Here is a 17,492-nt window from a genome sequence, read left to right as displayed (position 1 = left end):
ACTCAACTTTCTATTGAACTTAACAGTACAGCAAATGTATAGCACTGTGACATATTGCAGGCCATGTTATTGTGTGAGCTGGATAATTACATGGTGAAGGAAACATAGACCATTAATGATTTGATGATTACATTTATGTACTGTAGGTAGGTTGGTTGGTTTACTTTATTATTCCCTCTGAAGGGAAATTGATTGTGCTCAGGCAGTACAATAAGTGCAATGCAATGCATTACTTAGCATAGCACACAACAGAAAACAACAATAATCAACAACAATGTTGTTGTACAAAATGTATCTGCCTTTATGCTGTATTTCACTCAGCAAATCATTTCATTCATATTTTAGTGTTCAAAACCTCAGTTCAGTCATACCTGATTTGCCTGGCTGCATTCCTGTTATTTGCTGTGTGTATTTGGCACTCAGTTATCTGTGGATTCCAGAGAGACATCAGTCGTGTCATCAACATTTACTGCTCTTCACCTCACACTGCTCTGATCCAAGCTGCTGGACCAGTTGCTTCGTCCACTCGGCTTTGTCTCTCTCATAGTTTTGGTGTATATTGCTAATTTTTACATTTTTAAAAAGCTGTTTTGGTTTATGTGACAAAAAACACAATGGCACATAAACCAACAAAACTCTACACAGTCTCAATTGTACCAGATATTGTAGAGAGTGTATAAAAAATTAGGAGTATGTGTACTTACACAGTATATTATTGATCAAATTATATAAATCTCCTCCATGTGCAGCTTCAAAATTTAAATGTAACAAATAACACATCTTTGAACTGACGGAGTTTAGACGATTCTAACCTTTGTATGACTGCATGACTCTCTTGCCAGCACTGTCTTTGTGTAACAACACCGAGTTTAGTTCAGAACTTTTCAGGCAGTTATTCCAACAGGAAAAGTGGATGGACTGGTTTCTACCTGTTTTGACTGTTAGAAAATATCTCAGATTACAGTGGTCAAGCTGTGAAACTGAATGAACTTCTCAGCAGCCTGATGTAAACGTGAGATATGATCCGTGTCTGTCTTTTTGTTCTTAATGTTTTGGGATATTGAATCTCAGTATTCAAAAGAGACCTAATCATCAGCACAATTAAAAGTGGCAGACTGCATAAAGAAAACTCCAAAGAATATTCTGTTGTGAAAAATCGACACAGGATGTTGCTGTGTGTAGCTAAATATATCTGCAAGATTAATGAAAAACTTAGCAGAGTGTGTAGTGGAACATCTGTTGTTAGTCATTACCAGTGGTGAAACAAGCTCTTTGGAAGTACTCCATTACTAGTAAAAGTCATTCCTTCTGATGCACATTAGTATTAGTTAGAAATGAACTTAGAAATGTTTGTATGTTATACAAAATAGCTGCTTCAGATGTTTATAACATGTTAAAATGTGTGGAATTATTACTTATTCATTGTGGTAATGCTTCAAGTGGTGGATATAGGAAGAGGCATAAATTGGAAATACTAAAGTAAAATACTGGCACCTTATTATTATTTTTTATCATCATCATTATTATTATTATTGACTGTTTATCTGAAGACACACCGTTTCAAGCACTCTTGAGTTTTGTTTTGTGGCTTCTCTCTGTTGATTCGCGGCTGAAGTTCAAGGCTGCTCCTCATCTCTTTCGTCTGCTTGTTATGACTGTTCATCTGCGTGATAGCAGCCAAATGGCGCTGAATCATCTGCTTCTCTGAGGGAGTCCTGGTTATTCACCAAACCACAGCAGCCATCCTGCTTGACAACAATCAATTTTTACCTTTACCACAATATTTGTTATCCTTGATAGGAGTTAATGCTTTTTACTGTAGCATTAACTCCCTGTATGCTAAATAGTTCCTTGCTTCTGTGCAAAAGACATCCGATCAGACCAGGGATATGGACCAGTAAGAAATAAAGCCAACCTGAAACCAGATTAGTGTGTTTAGTTTCACTTTATTTTGTTGTGCTGTTATGAAATGACTCAGGAATGTCTGTTTCTACAGCGACAACATCTATGTAAAATTTGCGAAGACTAGTAAACATGTGTTAGCTTGGTCACTGAGTAAGGCTGTGGCAGCAAACCTGCAAGCACACTGTATGAGTTTCAGTGGTTATGGTACAAACTTTTCATTTACAGGAGACTGAATGAGTTAAAATGAAATGGTTCTGCATATGAAGGAAAAACTCAGACACAGTCCCTCTGAGAGTCTCCTCTCTTTATTTTATTCTCTTCAGTCTCATAAGAAACAATGTTCACTTTAGAACTTGCTGTAATTCCCCGTAGGACATCTTAGTATTCATTTTACCACTATGACAAGGAAAGATTTCAGTGAATGAATGGTACCATTCATCTTTCAGGCCACTGCAGGTCTCTGCCAGTGTTTTACCAAACAGTTAGCTTGACTTTAACTCAGTTAAGCTTCATTTACCTGGAAATAGTGTTTTTGTCTGTCTCAGCTTGCAGCTAAGATTTATTTACTTTGCCCATCAGACATACGAGATGGGCAATGTTTGCTTTTGCAAGTGATGAATGAGCCATGACCAAATTGCATAGACAGTAGTATGCGATTACATCTGGAGCTAACACGTCCTCAGGAGCCCTACAGTATAAGGAGAGGACACTGTTTCTTTTTACTCTTCTTTATTCCTTGGCTTTCTCCCAACTTTTATCTATCTACTCTTCCTCACTCACACATATTCTTCTTTCCTCTCTACTTAAGCCTTTTGTCATCCATGACATGAAGTCTCTAATGGAAGGAGAGCAGTTTATCAACTGCAAGCAGATACCTATCCAGGAGCAACATCAGCAGACCTCTGCCCTCACATCCGGACACGGAGGTTAGTAGAACCAAAGTTTATGTTTTACCTTTTTCCTTTTCATCAGTTTATTATTTATCAGCCCGAATATATATATATATACACACATGCAATTTCTGGGGGGAAAAAAATCTGAATTTTTTGAATTTGAATGTCTGAAAGAGACAAAACAAAACATATTGAAATGCATCAAAAACAATGTCCATGGGACACATTTCATATGTATTCACACAGACCAATGATATGTTTTTGCTTGCAAGATGATTTGATGCTGTAAACAGGACAAAGTCACTGATAAAGAAACTAATGTTTATAATCAATCAATCGGGCAAATTATATTAATTTCCTGCTTTTTGACATCATCCCACGATGTTTTGCTTGTGAAGACATTAAACATTTTGCTTGCGACTGCTTATGCCCCCCTCTAACTCTATAGCCGAACTCTCACACTCGTCTTATTCGATCCCAGCGTTCACGGGAGTTCACATGGGGTCGGAATGTGGAGTTTTGGGAATGATGAGCATCAGCGAACAGGGGCCGACAGACGCCGTGGAGCTACGTTTCTTCCAAAGCTGCCAGTCACGCTCAGCCGAAGCAGTGAGAGAAGTGACGGAGTTCGCCAAGAGTATCCCCGGGTTCGTCGACCTGGATCTAAACGATCAGGTGAGATACAAAGACGCCTCAGCTGCTCGTCCGTTCGTTCATTTCATGTACAGTATGGACATGTTTTAAGATATGAGCCAGCCCTTTGTCCTCAGGTAGCTTTATTAATTTATCATCTTTAATCTTTACACAGGACCATTGTATTGTTTTATTACCTGTTTGAAATTAACAAATGATAATATGGCTTTACAGCTGAATATGAATTGTTTCCTTGCGACGTCCCAACCGCTGTTGTTGTTGTGTAATTTTATTACATGCGTGTTGAATGAAGTATTCATGAATCTTGGCAGTGCCGTATCTACTGCTGCTTACTGTGAATAATCAGTTCAACCCTGTGTGTGTAATGTTGACTCAGCATTTCCTTCCACCAGATCAAAATTATCATCTGAATCCAGAGAGAGAAACTCTGTACAAACTCATGTGACGCAAACTCATGTGTTGCATCAAGACCCGTCCCAGTATTTCCTAACAAATCTGACGAAAATGTCAGAGTTCCCTATCTCAAATGTTAAAGGAAGAAATAGATCATTCCTGGATCCAGATCCAGATCCACACCATAATGAGTTTTCACTGGCCCATGACTGATCCCTCTAAGTTTGGTGCCAGTTTGCAGCCTGCTGGCTAAAATAAAAAAACACTAAGGGCGTATTCACACCAGGCTCGTTTGGTCCGCTTGAAACGGACTTTTCCTCTGGTGCGGACTTTTTAGGGAGGTGTGAATACAAACCAGCGGACTCTGGTGCGGATCAAACAAGTGGACCGAGACCACCTCTGCAGCTGGGACTCGGTCCACTTGTTTGATCCGCACCAGAGTCCCAAACGAACCCTGGTGCGGTTCGCGTACAGTGTGAATGCAAACCGAACCTTTCCCGAACCAAATGCAAAATCCAAGCGCCTTTTTGGATTCAACAGGCTTCCGTTGTTGTCAGAAAATGTGGAAATTATCAACAATGAGCCGTGGGTCAACATGGAGCACAGATAGACACGCTGCCTCCTTGATATCTGGTCAGTGGAAAACATTTATCAGATGCTGGAGAGGACGCACCCACAGCCGTTAAGGATGCGCATTCTTAATATATTTTTTTTTAACTGATAGCCTAACAGAAAGTCGTTATCCCATTAATAACCGTTAATAGAAATAAATGTGACCAGGCTTAAATGACGATCGGCACGTACGCGACATCCTGAGAGAATGATTATGTTTTTTTGTTTGTTTGTTTTTTGCTGTGCCGTCCTTTTTTTCTTTTTTTTTTAGCTCACCATTCTTCAGACTAGGGGTGTCAACATCTACACGTGTAAACGGGTGGGAATCATAACCGTTTAGAAAAATCAATAGCACGTCTCCCCCCCCCCTCCTCCTCGTTCATTTCTCACCAATATATAGGCTATAGTATTTTTAGGGGTGATAATGTTGCCTGAAAGCTTCAGATAATAATGGACTGCGTGTCAATCCCCCCTCACTTTATCTCCGCGTAGCCTACCTGTCTCTCTCGGTCTCTCTCCAGCTGTCCTTTCAAAATAAAGGCCGGGGGGGGAAAAAACACCGACTCCTCCGTCCTGTACTGCGAAGGAGGCTCAACATCGCCAGGCTTTGTGTTCATGTTCCAGCTTAACAAAACCTCAAGCCCCGGTCCGAGTTAACACGGTACTACGAAGCTGGTTATCAACTTGCTCCATACACGAGCAGCTATTCCCTCAGCTGAACATCTGCAGGTGCCAGGCGGAGACGCTCAGAGAGAAAGTAAACAGCAGCGGATCAGCTGATCTCTCCGTACAAACGCAGACAGGCGGCCGCCTCATAATTTATAATGCAGAAAAAACCCTGGTCTGAGTACGCTGATAATTTTTATCCAACGATTGAGCGACTGTGGGACACACGTGCTTTTGTTTACAAAGTTGATCCGCTTGTGAAAAAATGCAATGTGAATATAAACCGCACCAAGTAAAAAAAAAATTAGTCCGCACCAAAGCAAGTGAACTATTGGACTTTCCTGGTGTGAATACGCCCTAACAAACAAACACAAACAATGTGCCTGACCCCAACCGTTTACTCTTTTCCCAGGTCACTTTGCTGAAGTACGGTGTGATAGAGGTCTTGATCATCATGATGGCGCCTCTGATGAACAAAGACGGGACCCTGATCTCCTATGGACAGATCTTCATGACGCGGGAGTTTCTCAAGAGCCTCAGGAAACCTTTCTGTCAAATGTTGGAACCAAAGTTTGAGTTCTCCGTTAAGTTCAACACGCTGGAGCTGGACGACAGCGACATGGCCTTGTTTCTGGCCGTCATTATCCTCAGTGGGGGTGAGAGCCTCTTCTTGTTCTCTTTTCATTCTACAGGTGTCTAACGAGCGTTTTTTTCTGTCATATCTGTACGATCAGCATTAGCGAACTTGTTAGGGAACTTTGGAGCGTCGGTAGATCTTTACATAACATCCACCACTTTGGCTGTGTCTCAGTGACACATTGATTGCACAAAAGCACTCGCCAAATGAATAAATGTGACTGTGAGTGTGAATGTACATAAACACATCAGTCTTTTGCTTGTTTGTCATTGAAATGCTGAGTAATATTAGGTTATATTTCCCCACTTTAAATTCAAGTGATTAGAGGGGTTAACATTTACCTCATGAATGTGTCAGCTTGTGTATCCCAACAAAAATAAATATATGTATTTCAGAACAGTTTAGCTCCCCGTGAATGGAGATGGTTGTAAAGTGACAATCTGAAGTTATCAACCCACTGCGACACACACGCGATCCAGCGCCAGCCTTGACCTATTTATCAGATTGCTTGGAGATATGGGATGTTGTTGAGAAAAAAAAAGTGGAGCAGAACTAAAGGTGAATGAGTCAGTTTCACATGGGGACAATAACCAGCAGCTACATCATAACAACAAAAAATTGGGTTTGTATTGACAACATTTTGAAGTAAGGTTTTGCAGGCAACCCAATAACTACTTAACTTTATTTGTTTCATCATGTTTTTGTATTATTATTGATAATTTGTATAAAAAAGTTATTGAAATGGCAAAGTGACAGTTTTCTATAGTAATGACTTGATAGTAAAGCAAACAGTTAAAGGGACAACGAGGAGTTTTGGAAAAGCGTTTTCACACTACATTTATGAGCCTCTGTGCGCACCGTAAAATTCTTTGACCGGCGCAAGACGGACTCATGTTTTCATTCATCAATAATTAAAGTCAGAGGTTCAAAGAGGTTCACATACCGTCGTAGTTCCGACCATAAACGGTGATTCGGCTGCGTTATTCTCATGACTCGCCACGAAGGAAACGCTGGTCGGCTCGACCAGCATTTCCGCCACCACTAATAATAACAAAATAACGATAGAGACAGAATAGGTCTCCATTTTCGATATATTTATCGAAAATGGGCCCATTAACAAGTGTGGGTAGCGGAGATTCATCCACATTAACGTGAGACTTTTTTATAACCGAATAGAAACTCCTCGTTGTCCCTTTAAAACAATCCAAACTTTAATGACAGTGACAGCAAACCTAACTGACCTGTGGACCCACGCCCTCCCCTGCTACTTTGATTTCTGAACGGGTCCAAACTATTTGATCTAATATTGCTGTTTTGCATGTGACCACTTGATAAAAGTCTAGCCTTGAACCTGATCGTGATTAAAATCTGGTATTTAAGTCAATTATTAACTTAAACCACTGAGATTATACCTTCAAATAAAGATAAGCAGGCTTTTGTAAATAGAAAAAAGTCAGATAGGTCTGGCAATAAGGCACGTCTAAATCAGGGGAGTCTCCATTCACAAATGACCATCAGATACGTAACTAGTAGTAAATGTTTAGTTATTTCCACCCGTCATTCCTGTCCCCAGACTCCTGTGTCTTTTATTCTTCCTATTGTTTGTATTCCTCCTCTCCAATCATTTTAACGTATTTCCATATCTGTGTAACCCGTCCAGATCGGCCCGGCCTCCTGAATGTGAAGCCCATCGAACAGCTTCAGGAGACAGTTCTTCATTCACTGGAGCTGCAGCTGAAGCTAAGCCACCCAGACTCTCTGCAGCTGTTTGCCAAGCTGCTCCAGAAGATGACGGACCTGCGTCAGATCGTCACGGACCACGTCCACCTCATCCAGCTGCTGAAGAAGACGGAGGTGGACATGTGCCTACACCCACTGCTGCAGGAGATCATGAAGGACTTGTATTAGAACTACACAGGGGAAGAGGACGAACCAGCGTAAAGGGAAATGAAAGAGAAAATAAGAAGATTTTATTTTTAAAATCAAGAGTTGAGATTAAGCACTTTGTGCTCCTTGTATGTTGAAAAAAGGGAGGTATCCAGCCAGACAGGCTGACTGACTGACTGACTGACTGAAATAGAGAAAGAGATGAGGGGGGGGGGCAATGAGAGAGAGAAATCAAGGAAAGAGAAAATCTGAGTGTTAAATCTTGTCTAGACAGCAGCATGTGAATAACTTGCGGTGCACAGTCATTTAGCCACTGCTGAGCCTGGACATTTTGCTATGAGTCGGCTGCCAACTTAAATATGAAACTATTGCACCAATCAGGATGAGTAACTGAAAGAGTGGGGGACTTTCTTTTTGGCAAGCTCAAGCATCAAATAGTGAGCGCTCACCACAGCCCGCTTCAAGTGCCTTAAGGAGTATCACTGTGAATATTGTGCACCTCGTGTCACACAGTACAGTTCATGTGTTGTTCATGTGCAGCTTATCTACATGTTGCGTTACAGCCGTCCTAGACAGCAACAGTGTGTCCATGCTTCAGTACCTCTGTGAACACACACAAATGGGAGTGCTCTCGTTCACACACACACACACACACACACACACACACACTCACGTCATACATACAGTCCTTTTCTATGTTGGCATCAGGGCTAAGGTGCTATCTCTTTTTAATCAGCTTAATCCAAAAACAGAAATCAAATTGTTGCCTGTAACATATTTTAGAGTGCGTCACTTGTACAAACTGTGAGAAAGTGTGAAGCCAATTTAGGGCCCATTACCGTGATGATGTTAGCTCTTATATGCAATGTTGTGCCTTTAAGATTTGATGTTTGACTTTATTGTGAACCGAATGCCATATAAAAACAGAGTATATATATTATGCACATATCATGTATAATATAAGTACAATTGGCTTTTCAGCCTTAGTTTTTTTTTTTTTTCAGAATCTGAAAAAAACTGGTTGAGTTATAATTTTTTTTACTATGAAATGATGTTGTATCTATGCAAAGTGTCAACTATGTCTGACCAATCAGATGTTTCATTGAGGGCCTGGGATGTGCAGACAAAAGGGATCCAATTAATGCAGCTGAGGGAGAAAGAAAAAATTGGTGTAAATAAAATATTTTCTAACTTTTTATCTGAGCGCTGTCTCTTGCTTGAAGAATCTGAGTGGACTTGCACATGCACCGTTCAGAGCCATTACCAAACAATGTCTTCCTTGAAAGCATTCCAGTCACCCAAACTCTTGGAAATCTGTTGTATAGTCATTACATCAGCTGTCCTCAGTGTTTCTTACCAAACACACAGACACACACACACCCTGTTGGAACGATTGCAACATCTGAACTCTGCTGAACCATGCCGGAAGAGTGAAGTCTGTGGATCCAGATTTGATCAGCAAGCAGGGAGGGGGTTTTATTTATTTTTTCTAGAGTTTAACATTTTTTGGACGTGATGGTCGTTTTAAGGGGACTTTACCTTTTTACCCCTGATTTTAGACATATCTATTTACAGAGAGAGCTGAAAAAAACAGGATAGCGTGAGGATAGAGTTGGGATAGCGTGCAACGGCAAGGTCAGAGTCAAACTCATGACATCACACTTTAGCCCACAGAGACATCAGGTCACCTTAACACACAGCACAGGTTCATTTACACAGGGCTCTCCTAGTGTCTGGGCCTTTGCCAAGTCACAAGGCATGCTTCCTCACTCACAGTGCACACGTTGCTTCATACAGGAGAAAAGCAAAACCCACCATTGGAACCCAGCTCTATAAATTAAGGGATAAGTTGAAATTAGATAGGAGTCTTCAGGGGCCTTTGGACCCGCATAAACAATACTGAGGTCATGTGCACATAGATTATATTATACATTTGTGTGTGGTGGTGTGGTTTAAGAATAATTAAGGACATCTTTATGAGTCAATATTTGACTGTTTAATTTAAAATAATATTTAATTTAGGTTTTGTTTTCTCATATATTGTTGTGTTTTTTTTATCCTGTGTGAAGTCTTAGTGGGCATCACATTTCCTACAGTACACCCTCCCATTCCATAGAATATAATTACAGTATATAGTTTAATGTACACTGTTGCCTATAAAGTTGGAATAATTTTGTTTTCAGACACATCTTTTTATTCCTATTATAAGGGATGATTGTGGTTTCATTTTCACAGTGAATGTTTGGAATAGTTTGATCAATAAAGTTTTAAGAAGACATTCACTTTATCAAGAATAAGTTAAAGGGGTAAAAAAAATATATATATATATATTATTCCATTAATAGAATTCAAGCCTATTTTTTAGGCCTTTTCTCGAAAATTGCATATCCATAATAAAATGAGTATATCTCTGCAACCACAAGGTCTATTTGAATACTTTTGGTGTCATAGTAAAGGGGAAAAAAATGAGGAATTGCTGAGATGTGTAAATTTCAGTATATCTGTTACTGGTGAAGAGTAAATGAAGATGACACACAGAAAAAAAATTAATAAAATTAATATTCGCCTAAAAAAAAATCATATTTTTGATGAGTGCCCTTTAGAATAATGCTGATGAAGCTCAAACTCTCTATAAAATCATTGTACAACATGTGAACATTGTCTCTGCAGTGGTTGATTCTGATTAATTGAAGCAGGACAAAATGATTGAGATTTTACTACAAAATATCCAGGCGAACTTTCCAAAATGTCCATTTTTGGCACAGCTTGGAACCACCTGCTACTATAAACTATTGTTTAATCTTTATTTTCACACAATTTGGATAAACTAACTGAAAATAAATCTACTGGAACCGATTGGAAATAACTAACATAGTGGATTCAGTGTCTCTGCGCCCTGCAGCACTCTGCAGCTTATTTGGGTGGGTTTGGCTTTCAGCCTCTATCTCTGCAGCGGAGTGGTCGATTCGAGTGATTGGCGGCTCATTTTAACCAATAGAGAGCAGAGAATGACGCTAGACCCAGGTCGATGTGATTGGCCGCACTGGCAGCCATGTGACAGCCATGAACCAATCAGATCAGCAGATCCACGTGCAGGCCAACGTGGGGTTGTATGCGCTCCGTCAGGCTCCGTGCAGGGTCCTAGAGCCGTCGGGTTTCGGCCCGGCTGATTCAGATGTACACACTAGGCAGAGTTCAACTGGAAATATTGTGGATTTACCCATAACACAACCTTTTCACGGCAAAACAGCAAAGGTAAGAGCAAATGTACGACCATGTTTTGGCCACGCAGTGTCTGTTTTTGCTCGACTTTGCTGGTTGTTGGCTTCTCCCTCTGCCGTGCTGCTGCTAGCTGCTGTGTTAGCCGCGGTTGTTGAGGGACGCCCCGATGTTCACGTTCAGATGAGAGGTCGCTGATGTGTTTTGCATAATGTACAGTAGTATACGAGCCAGAAATGTGGCGACTGGGTCCACACAGAGGTGCTTTATGAAGTTTGATGTCTAGTTGTTTGTTTGAGTAGTGTTTGGGCTGTGTTTGGGTCAAGGGGGCAGTTGTCGGTCTGAGAAGTGAAGCTCACTTCCGCGTTCAAAAAACTGCAATCCCCTCGGATTCCTCTGGGGGCTGGTGTCAGAAGGGAGCATTCCCCATAGACCCCCATGTTAAAATCGCCAACTTTACATCCTCAGTAAACATGTTAAAAGCCTGGTGTCAGAACGTTTTTTCGTCTCAATCGATAGTTTCTACCCCCGCACACACTCTGAGGGGGGTGAATTTTTTTTTAACTCTATAGTTTTACTGTTATTAGGTTAAAATTCTGGCCAATCAGGGCGCGGAAACGTTGAGTGACAGGTCCGAGCAGCTCCGTGGACAGCTGCTTCGAGGCCAGTGGGCGGGTTCTCGGCCGGCCAATCCAACATGGCGCTGTTCAGGCCGCCATATTTGAGTCACAAAAACGACTCCCCAAAACCAATGGGTGACGTCACGGACGCTACGTCCATTCTTTTTACAGTCTATGGTTTGGGTCATATAAACATGGTTTTTACACGTTGTAGCCCAGCTTCTGCTGTTTAATTTGACATATAATATGACCATATTCTTTCATAATCAGTGCACTGGGGGCTCTGTTATTGTTATGCATGTCTTCAAGTCCCCCAAATGGGGGACTCTGGATTTTAATAAGTACACACTAAACATTAGTTAAGTTTTAAATACTGAATTTGTCATTTATAACACATGAATACTTAACAATGTTTTACTCATAATTGACAAGCGCTAACTGTATTTATAAACTACATACTAATGAGTATTCATGCGTTATAAATGAAGAATTCAATATTCATTCATGCTTAACTAATGCTTAATAGTGTGTAGTTATTAAAAAGTATTACTTTCTTACTTTGTATTTTCATGCTTCCTATCTTCTCTTCTCCAACTTACACTTAACACTTGCTGTTCTTTGCTCATGAATTGCAGGTGAAGTCATTCTTGGTGTAAGAAACGTAAAGATGATTCTGTTAGGGCAGAGGCAGCGCGGCTCCAAACAGGTGAAACCTGATTGTGATAATCATTTTACATCACGATACTAGTCTGTCACCACCTACACGTTTTTGTCCAGACAAGTAGCCAACTGCACACTTGAGTGCTTCAGGAAACATTAAAAAAATCACAAATAACGAAATGAAAATTTTCCTATTGGGAAAGTATCTTGGACTGGATTGTGTATATGGAAGAGAAACACAGTAATATAACCGTTTGTTTGATGTCTGAGGTAAATTCATCAACTTCACCACAGAGAGATCTGGTTTTACACATAGACTGTAAAAAAAAATACAGCTACAGTAATATGACGTTGTCCCTCTGCCATTAGTTGCTGGATATGCAGCAAACAGTCTGTATTTTTTTTTATATATAATGTTTTCTTTGAAGACAGCTGGTTGCTGCATTAGGCTGTTTTCATAATATTATTCCAGTACTTGAGCTCTTTGTCACTGGTCACCTTTATCATGTTAAGTCCTTGTGCGGGTCGGCCTTCAGGTACTGTACCAATAAAGTTATGTTGAACCTTGCACCTATAGGAAACAGCTGCTGTCAGAGCAGTGAGGATGAATCAAAACCACAAACTTGTCCCAAATATTAAAACAACAAGCTGGAAGAAGCAAAGCTCTGTGTGTGAGGTGAACTGAAGAGATGGGTAAAAATTCAGTGGACTTACAGTAACATTCAAGAAGTCATGTTAAACAAAGTTAAAATAAATATGCTGATTATGGCCACTATAAAACATGAACATAGTTGTTGTTGTTTTTTTTTGCTTTGAATTTTTTTTTATTGGCAACCAGGAAGTCAAAAATAATGAATCACAATCAAATCAATCATAATTTACCAATACATTTTTCAATTTATGTAGATTAAAAAGTGAGAGAAAAAGAAAACAAAAAAAACACAACACAATGAAAAACATCAAACTAAACAAGCATGAAATTAACACAAAAAGTATAGATACTAAACCACATAAATTAATTAAGAAGAGAAAAAAAAAACAAGAAAACAAAAAAAACAAAGTGGTGGTGTACAGACGTCGTAAATCTCAGTAGTCCAGAGGGAGGGAAGGGGGGAAACAGTTTGTAGGCAATTGAGGACCAGGCGTATACAGTCTGTATGAGCTCAAACTCACCCTTAAGACATTTAAGTTCTCTGAAAAGAGGGGAGCCTGCGTATCATATTAATTATCTCTCTCCATAAGAGCTGTTCCTCATTACACTTTTCCAGAAGATTAGAAGCAGCTCCCTCCAAAGAAATTGTCTCGAGGAAAGTTTGCAACCATCTTCCCATTTCCAGATGGTCAGCATTTTTCCAATTGGTAGCGATGAGTCTTTTGGCCGTCATACATCCAGTTATTATAATTTGTTTGTGATCTTTGGGCCAAGATCCAGAGGTCATATAATTCAATAGACAAAGTACTGGGTCACAAACAACATATTGACCAATAATTCCACCCAGGGACTGTGTTACACTTTCCCAAAAGGATTTTATTTTTGGGCAGGCCCATACCATATGAAAAAATGTACCTTTTTCTAGTAGACCGTGCCAACATCGGTCAGAAACAGAGGGGTTCATACTATGAAGTCGAACAGGGGTAAAATATGTTCTATGCATAAAATTAAAGTTTATCATTTTGTTCTTAACTGATTTTGATACTTTGTGTAATTCTTTCCAAATCTGTCCCCATTCTTCAATTCCTAATGATCTGCCCAAGTCAGTTTCCCAATTTCTTTGGACCATATTCCATTCATTTCCTGTTGGGCTGTTTAACATTTTATAAAGTTTAGAAGCAATCTTGAATGAAACATTAATCAGCATATGTTGTTTTTTTAATTCATGCTCATGCTGATCTTGATTTCAGGAAACAGTCAAATTTATCTGATCCTTTTCTGACACGGTGCTACACATGACTCTGGATCCTGACCGGGTGTTCCCACCTAAAATGCAACACAATACTCCCTTCAGCTCCTCATTTGATTCATCTGAAACACGTCCTCAGATATTACAACATTATTTTCTCAATGGGAGAGAGTGAGAGTCGGGGGCGAGTTGCCTCTGAGCAGCAGCAGTCTTGTCTCTATGTGCATGTGGCTGTAACACATTTGAAGCGTTTCCTTCCGCAGTGTGCCATTTGACATTACTTGTCAGTGACTGGGCACTGGTTCCATCACAAATAAAGATTTGAAACAGAAAACATCAGATGATAAAATATGAAGCATACATCTCAACCCATCTGTATTTTTCCTTACTTTCTCTTATTTTGAGTAATTCAGACTGTTCTGTGGTGAGTTTTTAGGAGAGATCTTTATCAGCTTTCAGCCCCCTACCTCCTCTGCACAAGCTCTTTTTGTATTTAAAATTCATTCATAAGTTATTATGTTCAAGTAAAACACGATTTGAACATATGAATAGTTTGTTCATATAGCATTTTCTATTAATCACAAAGGTGTAAGTGGAATTTTACTGTTGCAGAGTTTATTATTACGATTTCTTCTTCCACCACTTTCTATGGAAGCTTAGAGGCTCTTTTTCTCTGGCTTTAGGGACAAACAAAACATTAAGGGAGCCCAGATCAAGATCTGATCAGGAATAGGAGGGAAATTGCAGTTGTAAAAAGGAGAACAGATGAGACACACGAGAGAGGCAGACACAAGTGCTGAGGGAATAGCTGGAGGAACGTGAGAAAGTAGCAGAGTAAAGGAGAAGTTTGGCCCCTAAAAATAAGCCTTTTCAATTGGCAGATGATGGTGGGGGGTTTCTGGCTTGGGCCCGGATGGCTCCTCTTGGATGGCTGATGGTGATGGTAATTAAATGTGTTCTTTATGTCGAGTCAGCATATCCTCACTTTGTTACGGCCAGTCTCTGCTGACCAAACCCTGCCAAGATTCCTCAGCTAATCTGCCAAATAATTTTCAGAAAGTATATTTCTGCTGTTGTCTATCCACGCAGAGCCAAGTCCAAAGATAGCGTCTGTGATTTACACAAGGAAGTTTTGTTTTTGTTTGAGTTCCTTAAGAAACGGCAGCTTCGGGGTTTTTTTTAATTCTCTTTTGTTTTAGTATCAGGGAGGAATTTCACTCCCACCAGTCTCTGATACCTGATATGTATGCGTGTGTGTGTGTGTGTCTTTGTACAAGCCTGAAGTGATACACCTGCCACTGCGAGATGAATTTAAGGGGAAAAAAAATAGTTGTATTTAATCCGGTGTTTACACAGAAAACACAGCAGGAATTTATATTAAGGCACTTCATGTTCTTCTTCCTCCACCAGAAAACATTTATATTTTCAGTGGCAGAAACACAATCAATCTGTAAAGACAGAGTAGGTTATAAAATAATCTACAACATAATAAACCATAATATTAGCCTACATCAGTGCAACAGTATAATTTTTAATTCAGGTTTTTTGAGTTAGACTTGTGTACTCACTATGCTCCCAGTCCCATTGTAGGACATACATCCTTAGCATTTGTTTGTCAGATGATGGTTTTGTGGTTCTTGTGATGTTTGGTCATGTTGGTTATTCTGAGGTTTTGGATCGATCTGTGTATGTGTATGTGTGTGTGTGTGTGTGTGTGTGTGTGTGTGTGTGTGCGTGCTGTGCAAGGTTTCCATCTTATATGTGCTTTTTCTGTTGTTGTGTATGGTATTTGTGCGTCTTTCTTTGCACAGGAGCTAAACGCACTGACGCCTTGAAATCATAATCAATTATGTGTTGACATGAAACCACACAGTCCTGATATGAAAGACGGCCCACGCAGAAAATATTACAATCATTCTGTTGCAACATTTGGGACTTGAAACGTCACCTTGCTTTTCCGCCCACCAGCACCATTCAGACACCTTGTGATTTGGTTTAATTGACTTCACTGCTTTACCTTTGTCGGTTGAATACTTTCCAGAGTGAATTCTTTCCAAGTGATTCACTCCACACCTCCATTTATCACCATTAAAAGAACGTGAGTGTTGTGAAATGTGACCTGGTTTAAGCTGTCATGTGGATGAAGGCATTGCAACATTCCTCGTGGAGGTAACATCATCGTTACATCATTCCTAATTTGTCTCATTAGGTGAAGGGATAGAAATTTGATCAAAAGAAATGTGCTTTATAAAAACCATTAAGCCACAATATCTTTTCAATTCTAATATTAACTAAAATAAAAAATCAAACAGTTGTGTGGCCAAAATGACTGGAGAGGCCACAGGTTGTTGTAAAATCTCCATTTGAGAATATGTTCATAAAAATCCAACCTTATTCACTTTCTTTCAAGCAGTAGATTGTGTAGTTTTTTACGTCCCTAAAGAAAATTTGAACCCTTTTTTTGTGTGTGTTTCTGTCTTGGTGTTAGTTTAGCTTAGTATAAAGCTGTGTTTTTCAACCTTGGGGTTGGGGCCCCATGTGGGGTCGCCTGGAATTCAAATGGGGTTGCCTGAAATGTCTAGTAATTGATTAAAAAAAATAAAAAAAAACCTGGTTAAAATATTTTTTTATTATTATTCTTTTTAAAATTATAATCAAAAACACCACACACAGTCTTAAACAACTGTATTCTATACTTTCACTTTATCGAATATAAATAGAGTTCAAATAAAATGCAGCATATAAAAATATCTGAGCTGGCGCATCTTGATCGACAGGGTCGCCCGGAATTTGTGATGTCAAAATGGGGTCACGAGCCAAAAAAGGTTGGGAACCACTGGTATAAAGAGTAGAAAGAGCTATAGTCCTTGGGGGTGGGGGAAGCAGAGCTACTGACTGTTTGGTCTGGGTGCAGGTTAAACGAATAAGAACGCCTAACAATCTGCCTCGTAGGAGGACAGATATGAGAGTGGTATGGGGACTCGGGGAGACTGGGGTAAGATGAGCATAGGGGCAAGTTGAGCCACTCCTCGCTGTTAACCATGAGAAAAATTGAGCACATCTGTGAGCCACATAAGTGGTTAGACATGTCCACAAAAACATTTTTCACTCTCAAAAGTGAATTCAGTTGAATATAAGTTTCATGAGAATTGTGTTTAGACCAAAAGAGAATATTATACATTTGTTTTATACATCAGCTACTGTATCTATGAGCTGCTACATGAGGTAGCAAACCGAGCATGAAAGTGTACCATTTTAGCTCTGAGGACTAATAAAGTCAATATGGTAGCTCTGGGGTAAGTTGAGCCACTTGCCCTAATGAGTGTTTTTTTTAATTATTTAATCAAGATTCTGGATGTATATGATTACAATAAGTCCTGAGAAAAGGTAAAGTTGTTCATGTTGAGCCAAGCTTTACTTTCAAAGAGGAATATTAGGGATTATT

The 17,492-nt window shown here is 39.7% G+C and overlaps 1 protein-coding gene across 4 annotated transcripts in view; it reads left to right on the top strand.

Annotated features, from left to right (window-relative positions):
• The window catches only part of pparg (peroxisome proliferator-activated receptor gamma), a 36,684-nt gene extending 28,996 nt beyond the window's left edge, over positions 1–7,688 (top strand). For 3 of the 4 annotated variants that reach the window (XM_085777520.1, XM_085777518.1, XM_085777519.1), the window contains exons 6-9: positions 2,714–2,831; positions 3,280–3,473; positions 5,536–5,779; positions 7,421–7,688. In XM_085777520.1, the coding sequence (XP_085633646.1) occupies positions 2,714–2,831; positions 3,280–3,473; positions 5,536–5,779; positions 7,421–7,668 (804 nt within the window). In that variant the 3' untranslated portion in view covers positions 7,669–7,688. Of the gene's footprint in view, positions 1–2,713; positions 2,832–3,246; positions 3,474–5,535; positions 5,780–7,420 lie in introns of all 4 variants that reach the window. The other variant, XM_085777517.1, reaches the window with a different exon arrangement.
• The last annotated feature ends 9,804 nt before the right edge of the window (positions 7,689–17,492 follow it).

This window comes from Trachurus japonicus, chromosome 5 (assembly GCF_045865225.1).
Source record: "Trachurus japonicus isolate A0001 chromosome 5, Traja_1.0".
Lineage (NCBI taxonomy): Eukaryota > Metazoa > Chordata > Actinopteri > Carangiformes > Carangidae > Trachurus > Trachurus japonicus.
Note: the sequence above shows the minus strand (reverse complement) of the source record. Positions and strands in the feature narration are given on the sequence as shown.